This window comes from Ascaphus truei, chromosome 14 (assembly GCF_040206685.1).
Source record: "Ascaphus truei isolate aAscTru1 chromosome 14, aAscTru1.hap1, whole genome shotgun sequence".
NCBI classification, from domain to species: Eukaryota; Metazoa; Chordata; class Amphibia; order Anura; family Ascaphidae; genus Ascaphus; species Ascaphus truei.
Genome location: NC_134496.1, coordinates 36253154 through 36278584, shown reverse-complemented (window position 1 = coordinate 36278584; position 25431 = coordinate 36253154). Strand labels below are relative to the sequence as shown.

Genomic DNA, 25431 nt, shown 5'->3' with positions numbered 1-25431 from the left:
TTGAGCCTGTTATAAATCTGTAAAAATCCTGCTTGTGTGACTAACATAATGGCTGCCTTTCAGTTTCAATTAATCAGTCAGTGTAACTCAGCAGCTACAATGTATCCTTATATTACTAAGGTAACATTATCTATTGTTACAGTTTACAGCTCAAACTGCTGGGAATACTGGCAACAAATGATGACAAACAGGAAAGTGTTGCAAAGATCTCCGACTGCTTGGGAGGTGGGCTGAAACCTGCTACAGGAATATAAAGGCTTTTGTTCTGACTTTTTTCCCAACAATGGCATGGATTCCCCAAGCCTCAATGTGAGGTATAGCACCCTGAAACCATCGTTATCTGCCATTGACATGCATAGTAGTTAACTCTGCATCGGGATAAGATACCCTGCATCACTGCTTAGCGAATCAAGACCATTGAACAATGAGGTCGTGTTATGTTCAAGGGTAGTTGATAAATATAATTGTGTAAATATTGTTAGCTAAGACACTTGAATTGTGGGTAATATTTACAATCCGATTATTCAATATGTTTTATTCCAAACTCAGGAACTTTCTATTGCACATGTAACTCTTATTTATTGTAATGGCAATTCCCTACAAGCATATTTCCAATTAACATACTGTAATACATTATTAATAAAAGCTGAGGATTGGGGTTAGTGCTAACTTGTAATGTTGTCTTTTTCCCCAATACACTAATCCTTCATGCAAGAATGTAAAACATTTTTTATTCTCTCATATCAAATTATATTATGATTAAGATAATCAGTTAGATATTTATTAAACATGAGTGATGACTATTGACCATTATTTGTTGAATTACATACTGGTGTACAACTTCGTAAGAGAACATCAAAGTTTAAAGCAGAAAAACGTACAAATCTTATGTATTTTTTAAAAATAAATTAGTTTTGTAGTTTTAGATAATCGTGACTTTTTTATATTTGTATTTAACTCTTAATGCCATTTTAACGAGTTTTAAATCATCCTTTAAAGAAGCCTGGGGTCCAGTTGCCTGGATGAAAACTAGCCATGAGTTACTCTACCACCAGTTCCTTTCCAGAAGGCCTAGACATTGAAGTCTTCCAGCACCAGAAGGTGTCTTATGGCATTAAACTGCTTAGTAAATATGGACCTGGCCGTGACACAACATTGGCAAGTTCTTCTAAACAGACAATATATCATCTTACTGATTATTGCTTTTTTCAACCTGTTTTTCTAGGAACAAGTTCATCTGGGAATAAACCAAGTTTTTAGTGCATTCGTTTACTGAAAAAAGTGAATGGTCAAGCTAGCTTTTCCTCCTCTAACATATATTAAATATTAATTAAATCCAACTCCAAAAACTGTACAGGAAGAACACAAGAATTCCCATCTTCCTTAAACATGACATCTTATTTTGTTTTCAATTGACGCCAAACTTAAAAAGTATGATACAGCTTAACCCCCTTATAACGCTGTGCTTTGGGTCCAAAGAATCACATCGCGTTGTAAGCGGATCGCGTTAGAAATAATGTACAATTGTATGCATTGTATAATAAAGTATTTAATATACCAATAATCGAGTTGTAAAGTATTCATACATACGAAAATTGGGAGCCACGCTAGCTAGCATCGTGTTATAAGCGGATTCGCGTTGTAACGGATCGCGTTATAACGGGGTTGAGCTGTATACACATTGTATATGTGCAGGAAACCAACATTTACTGTAAGTTCTAGTTAGAAAGCTTAGAAAATACAAACACATACATCTGGGACAATAAAGAGAAGTACCTGTAAGAATCACTTTATGGTGTGAAACGGAGCTATCAGAATTTCTGGGTTAACAAAGCTCTATCTCAATGTACGGCTACAGGATATCTCTAATAGTAAACTCACAACCCCAAATCAATATGCCTTTAAATATACATGGTAAGTGAGATACTATTGATACACAATCTATTACAGTATTATTTAAAACTAGTTACGCTTCAAATAACATTATGAAATTAATTAAAATGGTGCTACGTTTTAGCCCATCCTAACTTCCATTCTGATTAACGGGACTAAAGACGTGCTAAAGCTTAGCCACCTTTAGTGAATATGGGCCTAAGAGCGATGAGAGACAAGATGAGACAGTCACTATGCCTTACATCTTCTGCAACTGCCAACCAATAAATAATATATTGAATCTAATCTGGAACATGTTTGGCAATCCTGCACACAGCTGGTTGCACTCGTGACATTTTTGGAGTGCACAGCTGTTTTATTTACTACTTTTAAAGAATTATAAAATGAATGAAAAAGGAAAACATGCCTCCTGGATCTCCCAGCATCGCTGTCAACCTTCTCCGTCTGTCAAGTACCCCTTGTGTGAAAGCCTGACAGAGAGCTAACCTTTCTCTTCCTGCTTCACCACAACCCATCTAAGTTTGTACTATAAAAAAATGACACGCAGTTTGAGTGGTTATGGAAAGGAGAAGGAGAATGGGTGTACAAAAGACTCAAGAGACGCAAGGATACAATAGCCACTAAATACTATTCAAATGGGCACATTTTAAGGTAAGTTATACATATTTTGTATGGATTTCTTTCTGACAGGATGGACTGGAGTACCAAAGAAATACATTCAGAAAAATGTTCCCGAATAAAGTCCTCTATGGCGCTGGAATCCTGGAATCTTCTTGTCTCTCCGTCAGATATACCGGAAGAAGTATAGGAGAATATACAACGAAAGGGTTTCAATAGGTGTAAACAATTCTTAATCACCTTTCACCACTTAATTGTGTTGTCTTACTTGATAGGTTTATTCAGTACACCCCCCTCTATAGATTTATCCACTGTACATTCGATATCCTAAGGGTTTCACTCATTAGATATATATCATATATCAAGTAAGACAACACTATTAAGTGGTTAAGGTCCTTAAGAATTGTTTACACCTATTGAAACCCTTTCATTGTATATTCTCCTATACTTCTTCCTACAGTATATATCTGATGGAGAGACAAGAAGATTCCAGGATTCCAGCGCCATAGAGGACTTTATTCGGAAACATTTATCACGAAGGATGTTATTGAACAAGCCTTCAAGTCTTCAGGGCAGCAGGAGACTGGACTTTCTAGTATTGGTATCGTATCCACAAAAGTGCAACACTGTGAGAAATTCCATCTTTTAAGCGCTACGGTTGTGTGTTTTTTTGGGGTAAACATTCAGAAAAATGTCAACCCCCCAAATAGTAACCACTTTGATGGTAGTTGAAGCAGTGGAAGAGCTAACGAGGTGATCCCTGGTGGAACAGGATGGTGTTGGTCACATCAAGGAAGAAGGTTAACAATGATAGTCAATCACACTGTGAGAAGCAGGTAACCATGGCCACCACAACTAGTTGCACTTCAAAATGGGGCCACTCACTAATATCAAGAAGAGCAGGAGGGATATCATCTATATGAACAGATATAGTCCCGCCAGTACCATGTGTCATCATATCTTCAACTCTTTCCTGTCTTCTGGCACTTTCCCCTCATTCTTTAAGCAAGTGGTGGTCACACCTATTCTCAAAAACACACCTTCCTTTTGCCTCCAACCTTCAAGAACGTTTTGTGTTCTTCCAATCAGGAACCAAAGGGAGATTCATTAAGTACCTGTGTTATCGCAGATAGCTGGGATCGGGATCTGCGGTGCGATGGAAGCGAAGTGTCCAGGGAGGAGTAGGCAAGAGGGGTAGTCAGGCGATCCAAGCTCAGGGACATAGCAAACACCAGAGTAGTCAACAAGCCAAAGGTCAGAGCAGAGAGCAGGCAGCAGAGTAAATGGAATAGCCAGAAACTCTAAAAGGTTTTGTAAACAGCCAGCAGCAAGTCTAGGAGCTAGACAAGAAGCAGAGAAACAAACAACCTGCCTCCAAGATAGCAAGCATAGGTAACAGGGAAAAGTACCTTCTTATAGGCATAGCTTATAGGCATAGCTGTCTAGCGAGGGCCTGTGTGAATCCGAACACTCCTGTATGATAAACTTTTTTCATTCCCATACTCTCCTGTATCATTTGCAATCTGACTTTCATACAGCTCATGCAACAGAGACTGTCTTCACTAAAAGTAGCCAATGACCTTAGTGAAGCAAAATCCCAATGTCATTTTTCATTACTTATCCTACTCCATCTCTCTGCTGCCTTTGATACTGTTGATCACTCTCTTCACCTTCATATTCTTGGTATCTGTAATTGAGCTCTATACCTCTCCCATCGCACATTTTCTGTGTCTGTTGCTAACTTGTCTTCGTCTCATGTTGCTCTGTCTGTTGGTGTACCTCAGGGTTCTGTTCTTTCTCTAGACCCTAGCACTTTGTGATCTCATCAACTCCTTTGGCTTTAGGTAAAATCTCTTTGTAGGTGAAATATAGATCTATGTATCCACCCCTAACCTCCCACCTGCAATCCTGTCCCAAGTCTCTGATTGCCCCTGGCTATATCCTCATGGTCAGGAGCTCCACCTTCTTAAACTTAATATGTCTAAGAACTGAATTCCTCATATTTCCTCCTAAACCTGGACTAATATCCCCTTTTCCAATCACATTAAACGGTTCTACCATCTATCCTCTCGCTAAACACGTTGCTTAGGTGTGACATTTGACACCTCCCTTTCCTTCTCCATTCACATGATGTACTGGAAATGGGACCTAAAGCACACAGGAGAAGAAAGACAAAAAAACATAGTGTATTCTGCTTAGTGATAAGGTTAAAACCCTGCTGTAAATTACTGCACTTACAGGATAGAAAATCAATATAGGCAAAGATTATAATCATGAACCTTTGGTTCAGAGGCTGTTCTAAAGCAGGCCTGCACAACTCGTAAAGTGAGAAGGGCCGAACTGCTCCAAGGAAAAAAAAATTGGACCGCACGGGTAAAATCATCATCATCATGTCTCCTCCAGCACCTCATCATCATCATCATCATCATCCTCATATATCTCCCCCAGCACCCCTCATCATCATCCTCATATCTCCCCCAGAACCCCTCACTATCAACCTTTGCGATACTCCCCATTTATCTCATGCCCCATCTCTCCCCCTCACCCACACACATACTCCCCCTCCACATCAAACACACAATATCCCCCTGCACACCAAACACATCCCACCCCCCTGCACTTCACATCCCTCTCCCCCTGCACCTCACATCATTCTCCCCCCCTGCACCTCCCATCACTCTCCCCCTGCACCTCATATCACTCTCCCCCACTGCACCTCACATCATATCACTCTCCCCCCTTGCACCTCACATCACTCTCCCCCCCTGCACCTCACATCACTCACCCCCCTTGCACCTCAAATCACCCCCATGCACCTCAAATCACCCCCCATGCACCTCAAATCACCCCCCTTGCACCTCAAATCACCCCTCTTGCACCTCAAATCACCCCCCTTGCACCTCAAACCACCCCCATGCACCTCAAATCACCCCCCTTGCACCTCAAATCACCCCCCTTGCACCTCCAGTCACCCCCCTTGCACCTCAAATCACACCTTTGCACCTCAAATCACCTCCCATGCATCTCAAATCACCCCATGCACCTCAAATCACCCCCCTTGCACCTCAAATCACCCCCCTTGCACCTCATCACCCATCACCGTCTCCCCCCCCACATCACCCACCTGCACCCCTCATCTGCCCCCCCCCCCCCCCGCAACGCACCCGATCACAGTGGTGGAAGCTGGCCCCAGGAGGTGTTAGCGGCAAGAAGGTAAAAAGCGCGGGGGGGGGGAAGGGATCGCATAAAACTGCTGGCACTCCTTATGTATCGGCAGAGCGGGTTGGGGATTGGGGGGGGTTTGCGGCGCGTCACAATGCTAGCACTCCTTCCCCACTCACAATTCTGGCACTCCTTCCCATTTGTCACAATGCGCTCCTTCCCTCCTGTGTCTGCAGAGCCGGCTGGGTAGCGGTGGGAGTCACCGCAAGCCACACAGAGAGTCCAGGCGGGTCGCATGCGGCCCGTATGTTGTGCAGGCCTGCTCTAGAGGATAAGCATCAGCATAGAGGAGCCCAGCTGATCTTTGGCAAAGTGGACATCTGGCTACTACATCTGCAGTTTATGATTATAATCTGTGCCTATTTTGATGTTCTATCCTGTAAATGCAGTAATCTACAGCAGGGCTTTAACCATGTAACAAAGCACGGTTTTGTTTTTTGTCTTTGTTCTCCTGTGCGCTTTAGGTCCCATTTCTAGTACATTTGACTTTTTCTCACTGGGTGAGAGCTCGGGCCAGCTGCAGGGAGAGATTACTTTATTTATTTTATCAAAGGTATTTGTTTGTGCATTTTTGGTTATTTGTTTAGTTAATATCTTTTGCGCTATTCTGTTTTTCCTTGTCCATTCACATGATGCTAACATTTTTGCTTCCTCCTCTGTAATATTGCCAAGATCCACCCTTCCTCTGTCAATCTACTAATAATACTTGAATGCATGCCCTTACCTGGATTATATCTGGATTATTGTAATATGCTGCTAACAGGCCTCCCAACTTTCTTCTTTGCAATCTATCAAACATTCTGCTGCTAAAACCAATTTCCCAGAACAGTCCCTGTTCATTTCCCCCTTAAATCCCTCTCCTGGCTTCCCATCAGGTTTCAAATCACCTACAAAGTTCTCCTCCTTACCTTCAGGGCTCTCCACTCATCTGCTCCTCCCTACATATCAGCTTTGATCTCTCCATACATCCCTGCTGGTCTACGGCACTCTGATCATAACTGTTTCCTTTCCACTGCTTTCATCTCTACTGCTGTCTCTCGCCTTAAACCTTTTTCCCTCACTGACCCTTTCCTGTTGAAATCCCTTCCACTCGATATAATGTATATTCATATATATGAATACATATATAAAATATAATCACCTTCTCTCCCCACCTTAAATGAAATCTAAAAACTCACCTCATAAATTAAGCATTTTAATAGGCTGGACTCTTGGCCACTGTCGAACACCCATAGTCGCTCCTAACAACCATTGTGGCCAAACACTGCAATCTATTGCACCTATTACCTCAACTGTAAGTCTCCCAACATACCACTTAGATTGAAAGCTCTCCAGAGGAGGGATATCCTTTCCTATTGTCTGATTTTGTTTGTTGTACTGTATTGAAAAAGAAAAGAAAGCACAAAACCTCTCATAGTGTAGTATGTCAAAATTAAAATGTATTAGTTGCAATGGTATGGGATGCACGTACAAAAACAAGGCTTAATAAAGCAGTGGGTTTAAAAAATGTATTGGCCATGATTGATCCACCATCCGCCGCTCCACGGTCCAGGTCAGCCAGGTAGTAGATGGATAACCGGGGACAACCCCCCTGGACGGAGGTAGTCGTCCGTGGTAACCGTGCAGGTTTCCCTCTCTGTGCTCAATCCTCCACAGGGGCTGCTCGCAGATCCTGCAAGGGTAATTTCTCGCTCACTCACTCACCAAGTGGCGGAGCTGCTTTCCCGGGCAGAGGGAAGCTCCAAGCCATCAACGCGCCTCCAGTGACGTTTCACGGGTGACGTCAGTGCCTATGGACCCGCAAATTCAAAAAGTGCAAAATTCGCAAAGGTGGAGGAGACTAAAGCAAGTCTATTACTGATCAAAGTCTCAAACAGTACTCAAACATCCAACGCGTTTCGTGGCTGCGTGGCCACTTCATTATTTGTCATACACATTTTGTGTGCTTTCTGGTTTGTGTTTTCCGTTTCCCGTACTGTATTGTCTCTTTTGTAAAGCATTGACTACATTGTTGGTGCTATATAAACAAAGATCTACATACACACATCAGCCAATGGATAACAAGAACGATAGAGTATACTGTATGCAGACTTGGCGATGATAGTGAGAGCATCAAACTTAGAACTACAGCTGAGCCTCTCGGAAGCACAAGTAGCACCAGGTTACCTATTTCTATTGCCTAAATGTGAAGAATAGTGTCGGCTCATCATCTGCAGCAGCACAGTGTCAGTAATAGCACACTGGCGGAAGCAGCCGTGCATGAAAAGTACCAGTGTAATTAAACAATAGTTTAATTATATAATAGATCATACAATAGTTGTATTTGTTGAGACTGGTGGGTGGTGTAGTTGACTACTCGATGGGCCCAGGGGGAAGGAGGGACAGGAGGAGTCACTCATGAGAATGATGCTCATATTCCGTGGGATAATACCTCAATATGTGGTCTTCCAGTATGATGTCTCTTCCACCAGCCAAACACTCACGCCCTAGGTTTTTGCCTTACAAAATAGGCACTATACTGTACTCTAAACAATGACCACAGGAAATAATAACTGCTTTTTCTTGTATAGCACAGTGTATGTAGCGTATGTGTCTTTACTCACTGAGCCACCGCCCTCTCATTTACTATATATATATATATATATATATATATATATATATATATATATATATATATATATATATATATATATATACACATATACACACATACACATACTGTAAATATATACATATACATATATAGCTGCTGGGCGATAATGGTGAAAGACAGGGTTGCAGACCTGTCTAAGACATGCAAATGAACATACAGTGATACAGCTCAACCCCGCTATAGCGCGATCCGTTACAACGCGAATCCGCTTATAACGCGAGGTAAGCGTGGCTCCCAATTTTCGTATTTAGGAATACTTTACAACACGATTATTGGTATCTTCAATAATTTATTGTACAATGCATACAATTGTACATTATTTCTAACGCGATCCGCTTATAACGCGATGTGATTCTTTGGACCCCAAGCACAGCGTTATAAGGGGGTTGAGCTGTATTTCCATTTGCTATATGCTTTACTGTGGAGGGTTTTTGTCACTTTTTTTACCCACCATAACCTTAATAATGTGTGGTGTATATATAAGGATGGATAGATATCCTGCACTCCAGTGGTGGAATAGTAATAGCTGGTGCTAAGGTCATGAAAATACACAGCATACAATACCTAAAAGGTATATATCTTATTATATATTAGTGAAAGCACTGTATGCCTGTCTGCATCTTCCTGTGTCCCTAAGGGAAATCTCATTGGTCCCCGCGGCCGGCCGCCCCCGCACCTCTCATTGGCCTGAGGCGGAGTGACGACACACACACACACACACACACACACACCCTCCAAGTCATCGTGACCCGCGCGCACCTCCTCCTCTCCCCGTGTCTCCCTGTTTCCCCCGCTTTCACCCCCCCCCCCCACCCCGGCGCCGCTACAGTCAACGGGGGAGTGGAGCGAGCGCCCGGGAAAACCCCCACGGCTCTCAAGCACGCGCCGCGCGCCCCCGCGCTCTCCTCCTCTCCCCGTGTCAGCTCCGCTCAGCTCTCCCCCCTGGAGCTCCGCTTAGCTCTCCCCCCTGGTGCTCCGCTCAGCTCCCCCCCGGTGCTCCGCTCACCTCCCCCCCGGTGCTCCGCTCACCTCCCCCCCGGTGCTCCGCTCACCTCCCCCCGGTGCTCCGACAGGCAGTGGACACGTGGCGCCTAAGATGGCGGCGCCCGGAAGAACCCCCTTCCTCCCTCGCGGAGTAAGATGGCGGCGGACGGAAGGAGAGGTGACGTGTGTGTGTGTGTGTCACTGTGTGTGTGTGTCACTGTGTGTGTGTGTGGGGGGGGGGGGGACAGTGTGTGTGTGTGTTACACTGTGTGTGTTTTACACTGTGTGTGTGTGTTACACTGCCTCTTACTCGTGTGTGTGTGTGTGTGTGTGTGTGTGTGTGTGTGTGTGTGTGTGTGTGTGTGTGTGTGTGTGTGTGTGTGTGTGTGTGACACTGTGTGTGTTTGTGTGTGTGTGTGTGTGTCACTGTGTGTGTGTGTGTGTGTGTGTGTGTGTGTGTGTGTGTGTGTGTGTGTGTGTGTGTGTGTGTGTGGTGGGGGCCGGGGGGTGATGTGGTGGGGGCCGGGGTGTGATGTGGTGGGGGCTGGGGGTGATGCAGGGGGGGGCAGTAATGTGAGGTGCAAGGGGGGGGGAGAGTCATGTGAGGTGCAAGGCGGGGGACACTGATGTGGGGGCCAGGAGGGGTGGAGAGTGATGTGGGGTGCAGGGAGGGGAGATCGCAGATGTGAAGGAGGGGGGGACGGAGCTGTGAAGAGGGGGGGTGGAGCTGTCAAGGGGAACGGAGTTGTGAACGTGGGGGCCAGCCAGCTGTGAAGGGGGGTAACTCACGGGCAACGCCGGGTATATCAGCTAGTATATATATATATTTCACTCACAGGGGAACTTGCTTGCTTGCAGTATGGTTGTGACAAATCTAATACAGAGTGCTTTTCCTGGTAATGTACAGGTTATTAAAAGCTTCAATCAGACTTAGAACTCTGCAACTAATATTGACAGATTTATTATAAATCATTCTTCCTGGTATTGCACAGGTTATTAAGAATTTAGATTAGTGTTAGGGACCCCTGGAAATGTGGTCTGCCGTGCAGTGGCTCAGGGGCTTACAACAATTTTGGCCAAAAATGTTAAACTAAAAGACCATTTTAATAATAGATATTTATACATATATATTTAGGCACTGTACCGTGTATGAGTTTCACTGGATGTGCACTGAGCTCTGTCTGTGTTTTATGTTCTGTCTCTGGTTTTAAATATATATTGCCATGCTCAGTAGCACTCCTCTGTGACACTCATATGCTTATATATATGTTGTGGTTATTTTGGGGGTTCAATAGGAGCTTGTTAGGTGTCCAGTATATATATATATATATATATATATATATATATATATATATATATATATATATATATATTATAAATACCAGTCATGGGAGACCAGGACTTTTAACAACTTTTAACCGGGATCATTCAATAGGCAGAATACAGTAGTGGAATAAAATTGTATTATTCGGATAAAATCCGCAAACACATACATGGAACACAATACACAGGAGAATACACGTACTGGGAGTCTGGGGTCGAAAACTAGCCTCAAATAGGTGCAGGGCGCCTGCTTCAGAAGGCTTACCCTGACTGGGAAATCCCTCCCTGCAACTTTGAAAAGTCCGCCCGCGTTTCACCGACTCGATGGTCTGGTTCTCTGGCTCGGCCATCCCCTCACATACCCTCCGCTGTTCTATCTTCAGCATGGAAGTAGGAGGAGCAGCCAGAGTGTGGCAATTCACTCCCACTAGCCAATAGAAGTCAGAGGAGGCGGCATGCCAAGCCGGCTCGAAAAGCCGGGTGAGCGGGAAATATGAATTAGCCAATGAGAAATGCGCCTACGAGCAGCATCTTCCTCCAGCTAACCCATTGCCACCCTCGGGGCATGCTCCAACAGGTCTGGCAGTCCCAGGTGTCCCCACAGGGTGTTCTTTGTGCTCCAGACCTGGCAAATCGCCCTTCCCCTCTCACCACACGGTTTTGTCACCTCTGGGCAAAACATTATAAACCATGTCTTAATAAAGTATACTGTATGTCTTGGGGAACCTTATACCCAGTGTTCGACAAACCTATACATTTGCTCGCCCCGGGCGAGTGGATTTAACCCCCGGGCGAGTAAATATTGGCCCAAGCAGCACACGTTTGGTACTTGGTGGCGAGTAGATTTTTTTGTGTGGCGAGTAGATTTTTTGGTGATTTGTCAACCACTGCTTATACCTGTGAGGGAAATGGGTCAGGGATACTTGGGCTCGAAAACCAGGTCTGGGGGACACTTTGTAGAACCGATGAAATTCACCCGCAAATCATGCCTGCATGTCGGGGAGAATTATGGGACGATCGGTAACTTTGTCCCCCGAACTCCTGCAAACAAGAGAAATACATTTCGACCCAAATATCCCACCTTAAATTTACAGTTTAAGGGTTCCATGTAATAATGGTTTTGAGACAAAAGGTGGCACTGTGTGCTCATTTGCATGTCATTTCCCAGAATCCCTTGCTGCACTGAAGCACTGTATGCAAGGTGATAAGGGTGAAAAACAGGGTTGCAGACCAGTCTAAGACGTGAGTCTGCACAGAAATAATATTTTTATATGATATATACATATATTTATATATTATGATTTTAGGTGCCACAGATCTGTTTCTTTTTGAGCACAGAGGTCTCTCCCTATGTTATTTAGAGGTAGATTTGAGGGGCTATATGTACAACTTGAGAGAGATGCTAGTAAAATAAGAAACACGCACATAACTCAAATGTCTAAATCCCCCAAGTTATTTATTTCTGTACATCTGTAAAACATTCATCAGCAAATTAAACAAGTTAAAACCGGAAAAGTAAGAGTGGACATCTGGGAGGATGTGGTTTGGAAATGAACTTCATACAAAGTCAGTGTGCTGGCCATTAGAGAATAACATATAAGCATTTCAAAAAAGCCAAGATGAATGATGAGAGCTTAAGAAGATTGTTGTACTGCAGTCATTTCATTGTACTTGGCAGATTTAGTGCAATTCAACACTATTTAGAAGAGAGCAGAGGGCATAAGTCCTATATAAAAACAGCAGTTCCTCCCCACTTCCCTCCCCCTCTTTTTTACATAGGTGGGTAAAAGAGGGTCCCTGGTTCATTTGAGCTCTAGGGACCCTTTGGTTCCTCAGAAACTATCAGGAATGCCCACGCCACCACTTATTGGATGTTTAAACCCCCATGAAAGAAAAGGAGAATGGAACATTCATTCATATTAACAATGATGTTTAAATGCAGATTCGTATCTGAAACGTATTTCTGAATTGTATGAGCATTTCTCTTTTACCGACTCAGAGGCCCAAGAAATACTTAAATTTGGTAGAAGATGGGAGATGGACCACGGTGAGGAGCTGGAAGGAGAGGACGGTGATGAAATATTTGACTCTAGCTAGAAGCTCAATTTGTTCAACGATCAAAGAAAATGCATACGAGTTTATGACGAGGTGGTATGATACCACCGAGAACATTTCTTCATTTGTTCCGGGCTACTCTCCACTATACCCTAAAGAATGTGGTGGGGTGGTCTCCTTCCTCCACATGTGATGGTCCTGTCCTCTTATACACAACTTATGAAGACAAGTGAACACTTTGCTCCAGCAGATTCTCAATACAAATATCCACATGGACCCATGGCTATTTCTGTTAAACAGACCACTCCAATGTTTTACAAGAGCTGAAAATAAGTTAATAACACATATAGCAACAGCAACCACATGTTTAATAGTGGGTTTATGGAAGCAAAATAAAATACCAACAATTCACAATATCCGGAACAAAGTATGCTTTATACAGTATATCAGATGGAGAAATTGACCAGCCTCCTGAACGACACATACCATCCCCTGGATTTCCCATACAGGCGGTCCACATGTGGACACAGGGTGGTTGTTCCTATAACCTCATTCACCCGATCCAGCTCTCCAAGCTCCATGTCCAGGTGTAGTGTTTAAATTAATATTAACTGGTGGATGTTTTTTTTTTTTAATCTTGAGAACTCTGGATGTATCCCCACATACAGTACAAACAGTAAACTTATTATAATATTCTCTATGCTCCTCTCTATGTTCTACTCACCTGCATTGCTGTTACTCTCCCCTCTCCCACCCCCATCATTTTTATTCTGTACACCTTACCCTTGCTCCCACTACCCACTCATTACTGTAGTATTTTATGTATAATTTTTCTTGGAAAAATCAATAAAAAATTTAAGTTGCCAAAAAAAAAAAAAAATGTTATTCAGAGTTGTTTAAAACAATCCTACAAGTATTTTCTCATAGTACAGAACTGATTTATTAAAAAAAAGACAGACATGTTGGATATTGTTTGGTCTGCAGCTTTAAGACTTTAACATGACCTAATTTCTTTACTTTCCAGCAGAGGGCACTCAGTACTGAATGTTAAATTGCAATTATTTAAAAAAAAAAATTAAATTGCTTTCTCTCTCTAACCTCTTCTTTTGGCCTTCAACAGTGGACTGCAGCCAGTACCCCACAAGGATGGCCACTACGTAGACCTGGTTTTCACTAAAAACTTTTCTTTCACCGATTTCTCCATTTCCTCTCTCTGACTGTCACCTCATCTCATTTTCTCTCTCTCGCTTTTCCCCCTCTCCATCTAGCCCTTGTTTTTGCAGAAACCTGTGCTCTATCAACCTACCAGCTTTTTATTCCACTTTACGTTCCTCCCTCTCCTCTCTCAGTTCTGCTTCAGACCCCGACAACCTGGGCAGGAACTACAACTCTGCCTTATCCTACTCTCTTGATCTACATGCCCCGCTTTCTCTCTGCCGTCCTCGCCCTTCTAACCCCAGACCCTGGCTAAACTCCCACACACGCATGCTGCGTTCCTCCACTCGCTCCTCTGAACACCTCTGGAGGAAATCTCATACGCTCGCAGACTTCCTTCACTACAAATTTATGCTGTCCTGTTTCAACTCTACCCTCAGGCTAAACAAACCTTCTTTTCATCACTAATCAACACACACAAGTCTAACCCACGCCGACTCTTTTCTGTCTTTGACTCTCTACTCAGCTACCTCCTCTTCTTCCTCCATCTCACCTCAGGACTTTGCTGATTTTTTTAAGGAAAAGGTGGAATCCATACGTCAGAACATCTGTTGCCTCCTCCCATCCCACACTGCTTCCTAACTCTCCTCCTGCCTTTCTTGACTCTTTTTCCGCTATCTCAGAGGAGGATGGGTCACTGCTGATCTCCCCTTCTCCCTCTACCACCTGCCATCCTGATCCCATTCCCTCTCATCTCCTAAAACCTCTTGCTCCTTCTATAATCCCTATGCTCACACAGATTTTTAACTCTTCCCTCTACTCTGGTACCTTTCCATCCTCCATCAAGTATGCAACCATTATACCATTACTCAAAAACAGCAAGCTTGACCCTACCTGTCCTTCTAACTATCGACCTGTCTCCCTCCTGCCTTTTGCCTCCAAACTCCTTAGGTCACAGACAAACTTGGTGCTACTCACATCCAGACCCTGAAATAGATCTGTTACAGGGTCTGGATAAATGTAAGACCACAGCTAGGTATGATTTAACGATCATATTGTTATTTACAGGTCTCTTTCCCACTCCTGTCTGTCCCAATCCTGCCATGGATTTTTAACCATCTCCCAAAGATCTATAAGTCTCTGGTCTGCCCTCTTGGCAGGCCTATTATATTGAGCATTGGATCATTGGGAGATGGTATATCTAGGTACGTGGATTCATATGTACAATCCCTAGTTAGGGCTCTCCCTTCATATTTAAGGGATTCATAAGATTTATTATCTACTATTCAGGATGTCACGTGGTGTAACACTTATATTTGGGTTACACTGGATGTCACTTCTTTATACACCATTATTAATCACGAATTAGGCATAAAAGCCATTAGTCACTTTCTAAATCTATCTAATCTTCATATGGCACAGAGCACCTTTATATTAGACTCTATCATATTGTTATTATAACACAATTATTTTCTTTTTGATAGGCACTTTTATTTACAGACACAAGGGACTGCCATGGGCACCTCATTTGCACCTTCTTACGCTAATCTTTTTATAGGTCTTTGGGAGTCTATTCACATTTTCGGTGATACAAATCCATTTTGTAAAAAATATTATTGTTTATCGCCGTTACATAGATTTACTTTTGATTTGGCAGGGAGAAACACAATTATCATTTTTTGAGTATTTAAACACCAATACTTATAATTTGAAATTTACATCTACTTATCATAATTCTCATATCAGTTATTCGGATTTACATTTATACATTGATATTAATCAAATTATTCAAACGGATATATAGTCCGTAAATCCAATTTCCGTAATTCTGTTTTAATGGCTAACAGTGGTCATCCTAGGTCATTACTGAGAGGTATCCCAAGAGGCCAATACCTAAGATTAAGAAGATGATGTTCAAATGCTGAAACATTCTTAAAACAACCTGAAGAATTAAATAGGAGATTTAAGAATAGGGGTTATCATGACCAAGGCATCCAGCAAGCATTAAAAAAGCATTGTATACAAATAGATTTGATTTGTTAAACATGGTTAACAACAAAAATAGACAAAGTCACAAAAATAGGGAACATGTTAAACAAAAACAGAAAGAAGATGTTCCACATTTTATTACTGCTTACAGTAAACAGGCTAATCAAATCACATCAACTGAGGAAAAACACTGGGAGGTTTTAAGATTGGATAGAGATTTTAATGAATACACTAGATCCAATTCTAGATTTGTATTCTAGAAAGCCAAGACGATCGGATATCATCTGTCTCCCAGTCTTTTCAAATCTAATGCTGGAAATAATAACAATAAAAAAAGTACAGAAAGGCTTCTATAAATGCGGCAATTGTAACACATGTAAATACGCTAATAAACAAAAGAGATACCAGCGCCTAATGAGTCCAAAAATAATGGAATCCTGGATATCCAGTAGAAATAGTTCCAGTTCCAAGGAAATCAACAGTCTCTGTATCTTGGGGTATTCAGAACATATTTGCAACTGGCTGACATAAACAGACAAAACAAACAGACACAACTAGACAAACAACACTTAAGCAAAGCTAATGATAAAAGTTATTTATTAAACTAGATGATAAAAAGGACAAATGGCTAACAGACCGCTCCGGTGGGTTAAAAGCTAGATAACACTCACAGGACGGCTGCTGGTAATTCGCATAGTACCAATGGGGGCTGGTGACCGCGTGTGGGGGATCCGCTGGGTGCCTCAGACGCCTTGTATTCCTTCTGCGTCTCTCCACTGGCAAAAACCGGAAGTGACGCCGTCCTCGTGGCGGACCGGAAATGACGTTGCCGGATGTGACGTCAGAACCTGGCTATCTCCAGTGGAAGATACAGGAAACAGCGATCTGCACCTCCTTGCCCCACAGTCGTTGGAAGAATGCACTCAGCGCTTGTACTGCTTGTAAATATAAGCCACCAAATGTCCTATATATAGATAAAAAATACCCTACGCGTTTCATGCGTCTAAACACACTTCCTCAGGGGATATGAAGTGATGGCAGTGATGCTGGTTTATATACCCTCAAACTTTGCTCCGATTGGTCTGTCAATCAGTGCAATCATGGGTGTAGTCCGTTTAGCATATTAAATCACTGCCATTTGATTCAGCTTTGCATACATGAAAATAACCTAACACAACATTTAACATAACATAAAAACAATGAATAAAAATAGTGACTATTTGGCAATGTATATTATACCAATGATATTTGTCAGTACACAGTAAAAAATATAAAAAAAAAAACCCATAGTGGGAACATAAAAAGATAAAGTGCTGAATAAAAAACTTTCACCTGATGTTTATAGGAACACTCCTAGCTCAAAGTCAATATTTAACCCTCTAGGGGATAAAGTTTTTAACTCATATATCCAGTATGCCTCACGCATACTGCATTTTTGTAATCTATCACCACCTCTTGTGCTAGCAGGGATTGTCTCAATGGCCTGACACTTGAGACCGCTAGGATTTTTGTTGTGATGTGTGAGGAAGTGGTGGGATACGCTATGGGTGATCAATCCTCTTTTAATGTTGTAACACATATACATATAAACGCGTAGGGTATTTTTTATCTATATATAGGACATTTGGTGGCTTATATTTACAAGCAGTACAAGCGCTGAGTGCATTCTTCCAACGACTGTGGGGCAAGGAGGTGCAGATCGCCGTTTCCTGTATCTTCCACTGGAGATTGCCAGGTTCTGACGTCACATCCGGCAACGTCATTTCCGGTCCGCCACAGGACGGCGTCACTTCCGGTTTTTGCCAGTGGAGAGACGCAGAAGGAATACAAGGCGTCTGAGGCACCCAGCGGATCCCCCACACGCGGTCACCAGCCCCCATTGGTACTATGCGAATTACCAGCAGCCGTCCTGTGAGTGTTATCTAGGTTTTAACCCACCGGAGCGGTCTGTTAGCCATTTGTCCTTTTTATCATCTAGTTTAATAAATAACTTTTATCATTAGCTTTGCTTAAGTGTTGTTTGTCTAGTTGTGTCTGTTTGTTTTGTCTGTTTATGTCAGCCAGTTGCAAATATGTCTGTATAAATTGTTTAACTGTGTTGCACTAAATATTTCTTTTTTCATTGCATGTTCTACTTCCACTGCATCAAGTCATATCTGAATACCCCAAGATACAGAGACTGTTGATTTCCTTGGAACTGGAACTATTTCTACTGGATATCCAGGATTCCATTATTTTTGGACTCATTAGGCGCCGGTATCTCTTTTGTTTATTTGCTGTTTATTCTGATTGTACTGTCAGGTTACCACCAGGCTGCCTTGCAACCATAGGGCTCACCCTTAGAGTAGGGTCAATTGTTTGTAATCCCCATTAGCGCTATTATACATCACTCCCCTTTCCCAACATGTAAATACGCTACTTCGATTAAATCTATCAAATGTAAATATACAACTTATAGACATAAATTGCAAACTTTTATGACATGCAACACAAACTATGTCATTTATGTGTTAAGATGTGCTGGTGGTAGCCTTCACTTTGGCAGAACAATCAGGACATTAAAGCTCAGAATAACCAAGCATTTAAGATCCATTAGGAATAGACAATAGATATCCAGTCTCGAGACATTTTTCCAGCTGCCAGTTGGGCTCTATTAGCACTTTTACATTTAATGCTTTGGAGCACATTCAGGTCCATACCAGGGGAGGCCACAGAGCGGCAGCTCTCAATTGTAGAGAAATCTATTGGATTTATATCCTTGGGTCACTTGCACCCATGAGTACAAATACCGACTGGGAATTGAAACATTTCCTCGTTTAAATAACATATTTTGTAATATCACTATCATCATCATAATTACTCCATTATTGATCTCCTCAACATCTAAATTTTATATTATTATTTTGGGGATTATTGATATCCACAGGGATTCTATGCCATACCTGGTTTGTCATAAGGGCTCTCCAAAGGTTAAGAACAACAGGTCTGTATGCAATTTCAAATAAATGTCTATGATGTTCTATGCCCATAGTACCTTAAGATATATATATATATATATACAGTGGTTGACAAATCACCAAAAAATCTACTCGCCACACAAAAAAATCTACTCGCCACCTAGTACCAAACGTGTGCTGCTTGGGCCAATATTTACTCGCCCGGGGGTTAAATCCACTCGCCCGGGGCGAGCAAATGTATAGGTTTGTCGAACACTGTATATATATATATATATATATATATATATATATATATATATATATATATATATATATATATATATATATATATATTAGTCATCTGCATTTAAAGGTTCAAATTCATTTAACTGATCCTGAGTTTTGCCTTTATTTATTTATTTTGTTTCATCCTGGAAAACATTTGTGTGGAAAATCGTTGGGATTTCCTAATACGGCTTTACAGCCTGGTTACGAGCACCGCAACTTTGGGATTACAGCCTTATCATGTGCTCATTGAAGTGCAAGACGTTTATTGCATGTTAAGTAGTATGCGACAATGTGCTATTTTTGAACTTGAGTCTCCAGCTATTAAACATAGAGCAAAACAGCTGTCTAAGTGCTATAAAATACATTACATCAGTGGGATCTTCCACTTTATTGCTAGCCCAATAAATGTTGCTAAATCAGACTTCACCTTCAATTAATTTGTAAAGTACAGTTATACATGAGGCGTTGAAGATATTCAACTACCTAGACAACTGTGATGCTAATGGGATAAATCAAAAGCATCAACACAAATAAACACATACATTTATTATACTCAGAGTTAAGAAACAAATGCAACTGACCCACCAAGGAAGCAGCTTTCCAAAAAGTAACACTCCAGACAAGGACTCGACAGGAAGTTATTACCACGGATTCATGGAATTATTTGTATTTACAAGTCCCAATAACCATTGGTAAATTGGTGTATCTATTCCCTAACACTTCCATTTATTTCCCTTTCCAGATAATTGTATTCATGGGTCCCCAAGGTGCACTGATTTCCCCATTCAGTTTTCTCTTACGGTGTGCAACAAAACCAGGCCAAAGGGTTCTCAAAAGACTCACAAGTGAACAGTTTGTCTATAGATGAACGCTGAAAGTGAGTAAGCATAAGGTTTGTTTTGAAGTGGATAGAATTCCATACATGAAGATGATTAGCTCGCACAAGTAGGGCCCTCATTACCTTGTGTACCGGATTGAATTTGTTTGTTCTTATTTGTCATGCCGCTTAATTTAATACTGTATATTGGCGCTTTGTAAATAAATGATAATAATTTTTCTTGGGCAGGAAACTGTCACGTTTTTGTCAAAACCAAATTTTGAATGACTTAAAAAATATTCTATTTTAATAAATCAAATATTTATTACTGGTAAAGTAACATTAAACCGGTAACTCAATCATTTTCATAAGTCATTTTAATCCGGAGCTGTTAAAGGAAACCATACAATCCTGGGGCAAAATTCAGTTGTTTGCTTCAGTAACTTAGGCACAAATAATGCACAAAAAATGACTGATTAAGAATGTGGGTCAAAGTGAAAACAAGGAACTACAGTACAGTACATCTAGAAAGAAGAAGTGCGTGGCATCAGGGATTTCTAAACAAGCCAAAGTAAGGAAGAAGTCAAGTTCTGAACTACAAGTCACGCGTCTCCTCAGCAAACTGACTGTAAAAACTGCACTCACTGCCCGTGGACTACAGGTTGGTACTGTATAAAATATTTGTATTCATTTAATAAGGTTCATTGTATTCATTGTAATTGTCATCACAGAAATACTGGTTATTCGCATATTTTCCGTAGCAAAGTGTATGTGCAGAGTATTTCTACTTCTACAGCTCCAGCCACGTATGCAGCCCTTTGCATTTTTTTTTATTTATTTTTTTTTACAAACATTACAATACAGGGAATATAATAATACAGAGGGGATAAGTGCATCAAGACATAAATGTAATATTAGCAGAAAAGAGTCCCTATCCTATGAAGATAGGATGCTTGAAATCATCCTAAAGAGTTTACAATCTAATCGGCAGGTGGGGAGGCTGAACAGAACAGGACCAGTAGGAGTAAATAGAAGTGCATGGGTTTCAGTTTGTATAACCGTATACTGTAGTTAAGAGAGCAGTGGTCATCCAGGACTATTTCAATGCTTTGCTGAGCAGGTGACTTTTCAAATAGGTTTTGGAGGTTAGACAGAGATTGAGCTTGGCAGACATTGAGAAGGAGGGAGTGTCCGAGGTAACGTGCAGCATGTGAGAAGGGTTGTAGGTGTACGAGAGCTGTAGTGACATGGGGGGGTAGAGAGAAGACAGTCCTGAGCAGAGCATAGAGAGCGGTAGTAGTATAGCCAGAAATGAAAACTGAAATATTAGGGGGGACGAGTCTTGAAAGAGAGGGAAGAGTTTTATAGTGAACACAGGGGTTAACAGGACGCCATCAGAGAGATCTCAGGAGGCGGGAAGCAGAGACTGGTCATAATGGGATGAGTGGATGCAGCTGTTTTGTCGCAGACTTTTAGCCGCTGCCAAGGGACACTTCGCCACCACCTTTTCGCCGCTAGCCATTTTGGCCCTAAGGTAGATAATTAGCATTAGGGCAAGGGTTTTTATATGGTAGGGGGCCGAGGCAAGGTTTTTAGGCTGAGGGGTTTTTAGGGAAAGGGGACTGGGGTAAGATTTTACGGTAAGGCTTTTTTAGGCTAAGGTTAGGGGCTTACCTTGGCAGCAAAGCGGACGATGGTGAGATGTCTCTGCGGTGAGTTGAGTGCCAGCTAAATGCCGGTGGCGACTAGGTCGCAGGGAAACAGCCACGACCAAACATTCTAGACTGGAGACTGACCGAAAGGAGAGCGAGGTTATCTTGGGGGCAGAATTTTAAATTGACTGAAGGGTGGAAAGCTGTGAGGCATGGAAGCCAGTAAAGAGGTTATAGTAGTCCAGACAGGAGAGAATGAGGTCATGCATCAACATTTTAGTTGTAGAGAAAAAGAGAAAGTGTCATTTTATCAATGTTACAGGGAAAGATGTGTCAAGTTTTACCAATAATGTTAAGGTGAAGTCAATATTTGCCAATGCCACTTGTAGGTTTAATACATTTTAGACCCTAAAAAATAACTAACTATCAATATAGGTTTTAAAAAATATATATATATATATTTGACAGTACATGGCTGTTTCATATGTTTCACAAACTGTACAATAAGGTTTACGCTTTAGCGCATTTTGAAAGATTATGTTCCCTACAGTATGTACAGGATAACTTTGGCAGCTTCCAATGTTACATTAAAGGAGCAATCCAAGCCGACGATTTTTCTTGAAGTTTCTTTTAAATATAGAATTTGAAGCAGGGGGTCTCCGGAGCTGAACCCCATTCATTTCAGCTCCGGGGACCCTCTACTTCCGGAGATACTTACCTCTGAAGTAGGTGCTGGTAGTTGCTCTGGCTCTTGCAAACAGGGCTTTCAAGTTTGAAGCTCCCACGTCACATGGGCCAATAGGAAGCCACACCGATTACGTCACGGCTTCCAATTGGCCCACACGACGTGAAATCTTTAACAGAGGATATATTGAGAACCCTGGAAGCCGAGGAGAGTAGCCACCTAATTCACAGTGAAGTATCTCCGGAAGAAGGGGGTCCCCAGAGTTGAAATTAACGGGATCCAGCTCCAGATACCCTGCTTCAAAAGTACATTAAAAAAAATGGCGCCTTAATAGCAATGGTTAGTGAATACAGCTTTTGAAACGCCTAGATAATAAAACAGCTTTGAAACGGTTCCCTATGTTAATATCAGCATTAAATACTTTCATTTTATATCAAATCTGTGGTTGGATGATTTACGTTGACGGGTAATTAACTGAAATGAAATACTGTAGAGAGCAACGGCGGTCAGGGTTGTTTAAAGAAAATGTGACTGACCCATTCCTTTGTATTGTTTACAGTTTACATCTCCAGCCATGAACCCAGAAACATTCAACATTTCCAATGGGACGTCTCTCTTTCCCAGACACTGTGTCCGTGACACCAGAATCGCACATGTGGTGTTCCCCGTGCTGTACACAGTCATATTCTTTCTTGGAGTGATACTGAACGGCTTATCTGTCTGGATTTTCATCCAAGTTCCCAGCAACTCCGTTTTTATTGTTTACCTGAAGAACACTATGGCTTGCGACCTTGTAATGACATTGATGCTACCATTCAAGATTCTTACCGACTCTGGAATTGGAGCATGGCAACTGAAAACGTTTGTTTGCCGTTTTTCGGCAGTGGTATTTTACGAAACCATGTATGTCAATATAATACTCCTGGGACTTATAGGATTCGATCGCTTTCTTAAGATTTCAAGACCATTTGGAAGGAACTGGGTGGGCGATGTCTCTTTTGCAAGACGTATTTCTGCAGTAGTGTGGGTCGTTATGTTTGGCATATCCCTACCAAACATGATATTAAGTGATGTAAAAGCAACACCACTGACTACTAAGAAATGTGCTTCTCTTAAGAATCCATTGGGTCTAAAGTGGCACGAAGCCGTAAATCATCTCTGCCAATTAATTTTTTGGTCCGTTTTCATTCTTCTGATCGTGTTTTATACAATTATTACCAAAAAGGTTTATGAATCGTACACAAAGTCAAGGAGTAAAGACTGCAGTACGACAAAAAAGACCAAGGCAAAAGTGTTCATTGTAGTGGCAGTGTTTTTCTTGTGCTTTGCTCCGTTCCACTTCTCAAGGATTCCGTACACCATTAGCCAGACAGGTAGCATTAAAGACTGCAATATGCAAAACCAACTATTCCTCACAAAAGAAAGCACCCTGTGGCTAGCAACCACAAATGTGTGCATGGACCCTCTAATTTATGTATTTTTGTGTAAACCATTTAGAAAACTGCTACTTAGGGTCACTAGGTTCAGGAACACAAGTTTAGAAACACAAATCTACAATGAATCATCAGTGTAAAATAACTCAAGATTCTGCATTATTGAAAACCAATTGCCTAAGATGCCGATCGATTGGTTCTCCCGTGATCGTTCAGCAAAGATCCTGCTTCCCAGGGTTCACTAATTAATTGGCTGCCTTTCAGTTTCAATCAATCCTTCAGGCATTGAAACTCAGCAACTACAATGTATTCATATTTTACTATGGTAACATTATCCATTGTTAGGCCTCGGCCAAGGTTCCTACTGGCGTGCGGAGGCGCGCTGAGGCTCAGGGAAAGCAGGTGCTTTCCCTGGCCTTAGACAGCGCGCCGTCCGGGGGCGTGTCGGTGGGCGGGCCAGTGACGTCACGGAGCTGGTTCGCCCTCATTGGCGCTGAAATGTAAAATTCTGCTAAGACCTACGCTTCCGCGCGCTTGCGGAAGCGTAGGCGAGCCCCTACTAAAGCCGCTCTCATTGCAGCTGTAGGGTCTCACAGGTAAATACAAGCGCGCCTCAGCACGGGTCAGCGCTTACATGAGGCCTTACAGTTTGCTGCTCAACCTGCTGGGAATATTGGCAACAAATGATCACAAACAGGAAAGTGTTACAAAGATCTTGCACTGCTGGGGAAATGTGCTAAAACCTGCTATAGAAATCAACGGATGCTCGGTATATTAAAACTTTGTTAAAACGCATTAAGAGTTGAATTAAAAAAAAAAAAAAAAGTAGTAAGTATTATCTAATACTATAAAACTGATTTATTTTAAAAAAAAAACACTCATGTAGGCTATTTCTTGGATTGCTCCTTTAAAATAGATTAGTTCATTTTGTATTCATACACAACATACCGCACGTTGGGATTACAAACACTGATTTTCATTCTACACTTATTTGCTTGAGGGAAGGCAAATTTCGAACTAATTAAAACAAATAACGAGCGCTCATTTTTATGAAACAGATGTTCAAACACATCATTTTCCCTGGAAAATTGATGACGACAGAAGATACACCCGCACAAGCAATTTAGATTATACAGAGATCTATGATTTGCCCAAAAACCTGCTGTTCTTCACGGGATAAAATTCACTGCAGATTGACTGCAATTTATGGACGATATATTAACTTGTATATCGGCTATTGCTGCACCGCGCATTTTAAATACAACATTTGAATGTACAGTATTGGTGCGCTTTGTGAATAAGATATTTACAAAATATATTTTAAGTATGTTATTTTATTTTAACATATATTAGAATTGTTTCTGCATTGTGTGCTTGCAACTAATCTGTAAAGGTTTGCAAGCATAATCAATATATATTTCTTCATATCCCATTCAGAAGTCAATACTTGTATTCTAATAAAGTAAAATACAACATCCACTGTCAGCATTATAGTGTGATGTTTATATATATATTGCATGTAATCACCAGCAAGTGATAAAAAGGACAGTACTCATCAGGTAACGTCCAAATAAACTGTATTCAGAGTATTCACACACATTCCAACGTTTCGAACCTCTTCAAGGGATCTTTCTCAAGGGGGATCCTTTGAAGAGGATCGAAACGTTGGAATTTGTGTTAATACTCTGAATACAGTTTTTTTGGACTTTACCTGGTGTGTGCTGTCTT

At 41.7% G+C, this 25431-nt stretch overlaps 2 protein-coding genes across 6 annotated transcripts in view; one reads left to right on the top strand and one right to left on the bottom strand.

Annotated features, from left to right (window-relative positions):
- Positions 1–25431, bottom strand: part of MED12L (mediator complex subunit 12L) — a 280612-nt gene that overhangs the window by 97906 nt on the left and 157275 nt on the right. The window lies entirely within an intron of this gene.
- P2RY13 (purinergic receptor P2Y13) lies at positions 20406–25258 on the top strand. Its single transcript, XM_075570457.1, has 2 exons — positions 20406–20594; positions 22830–25258. The coding sequence occupies exon 2, from the start codon at positions 22845–22847 to the stop codon at positions 23841–23843; it is 999 nt and encodes a 332-aa protein (XP_075426572.1). The 5' UTR covers positions 20406–20594; positions 22830–22844; the 3' UTR covers positions 23844–25258.

What these genes read in the sequence shown, in the direction of transcription:
- P2RY13 (XM_075570457.1), top strand. Translation starts at nt 22,845, where the DNA reads ATGAACCCAGAAACATTCAACATTTCCAATGGGACGTCTCTCTTTCCC.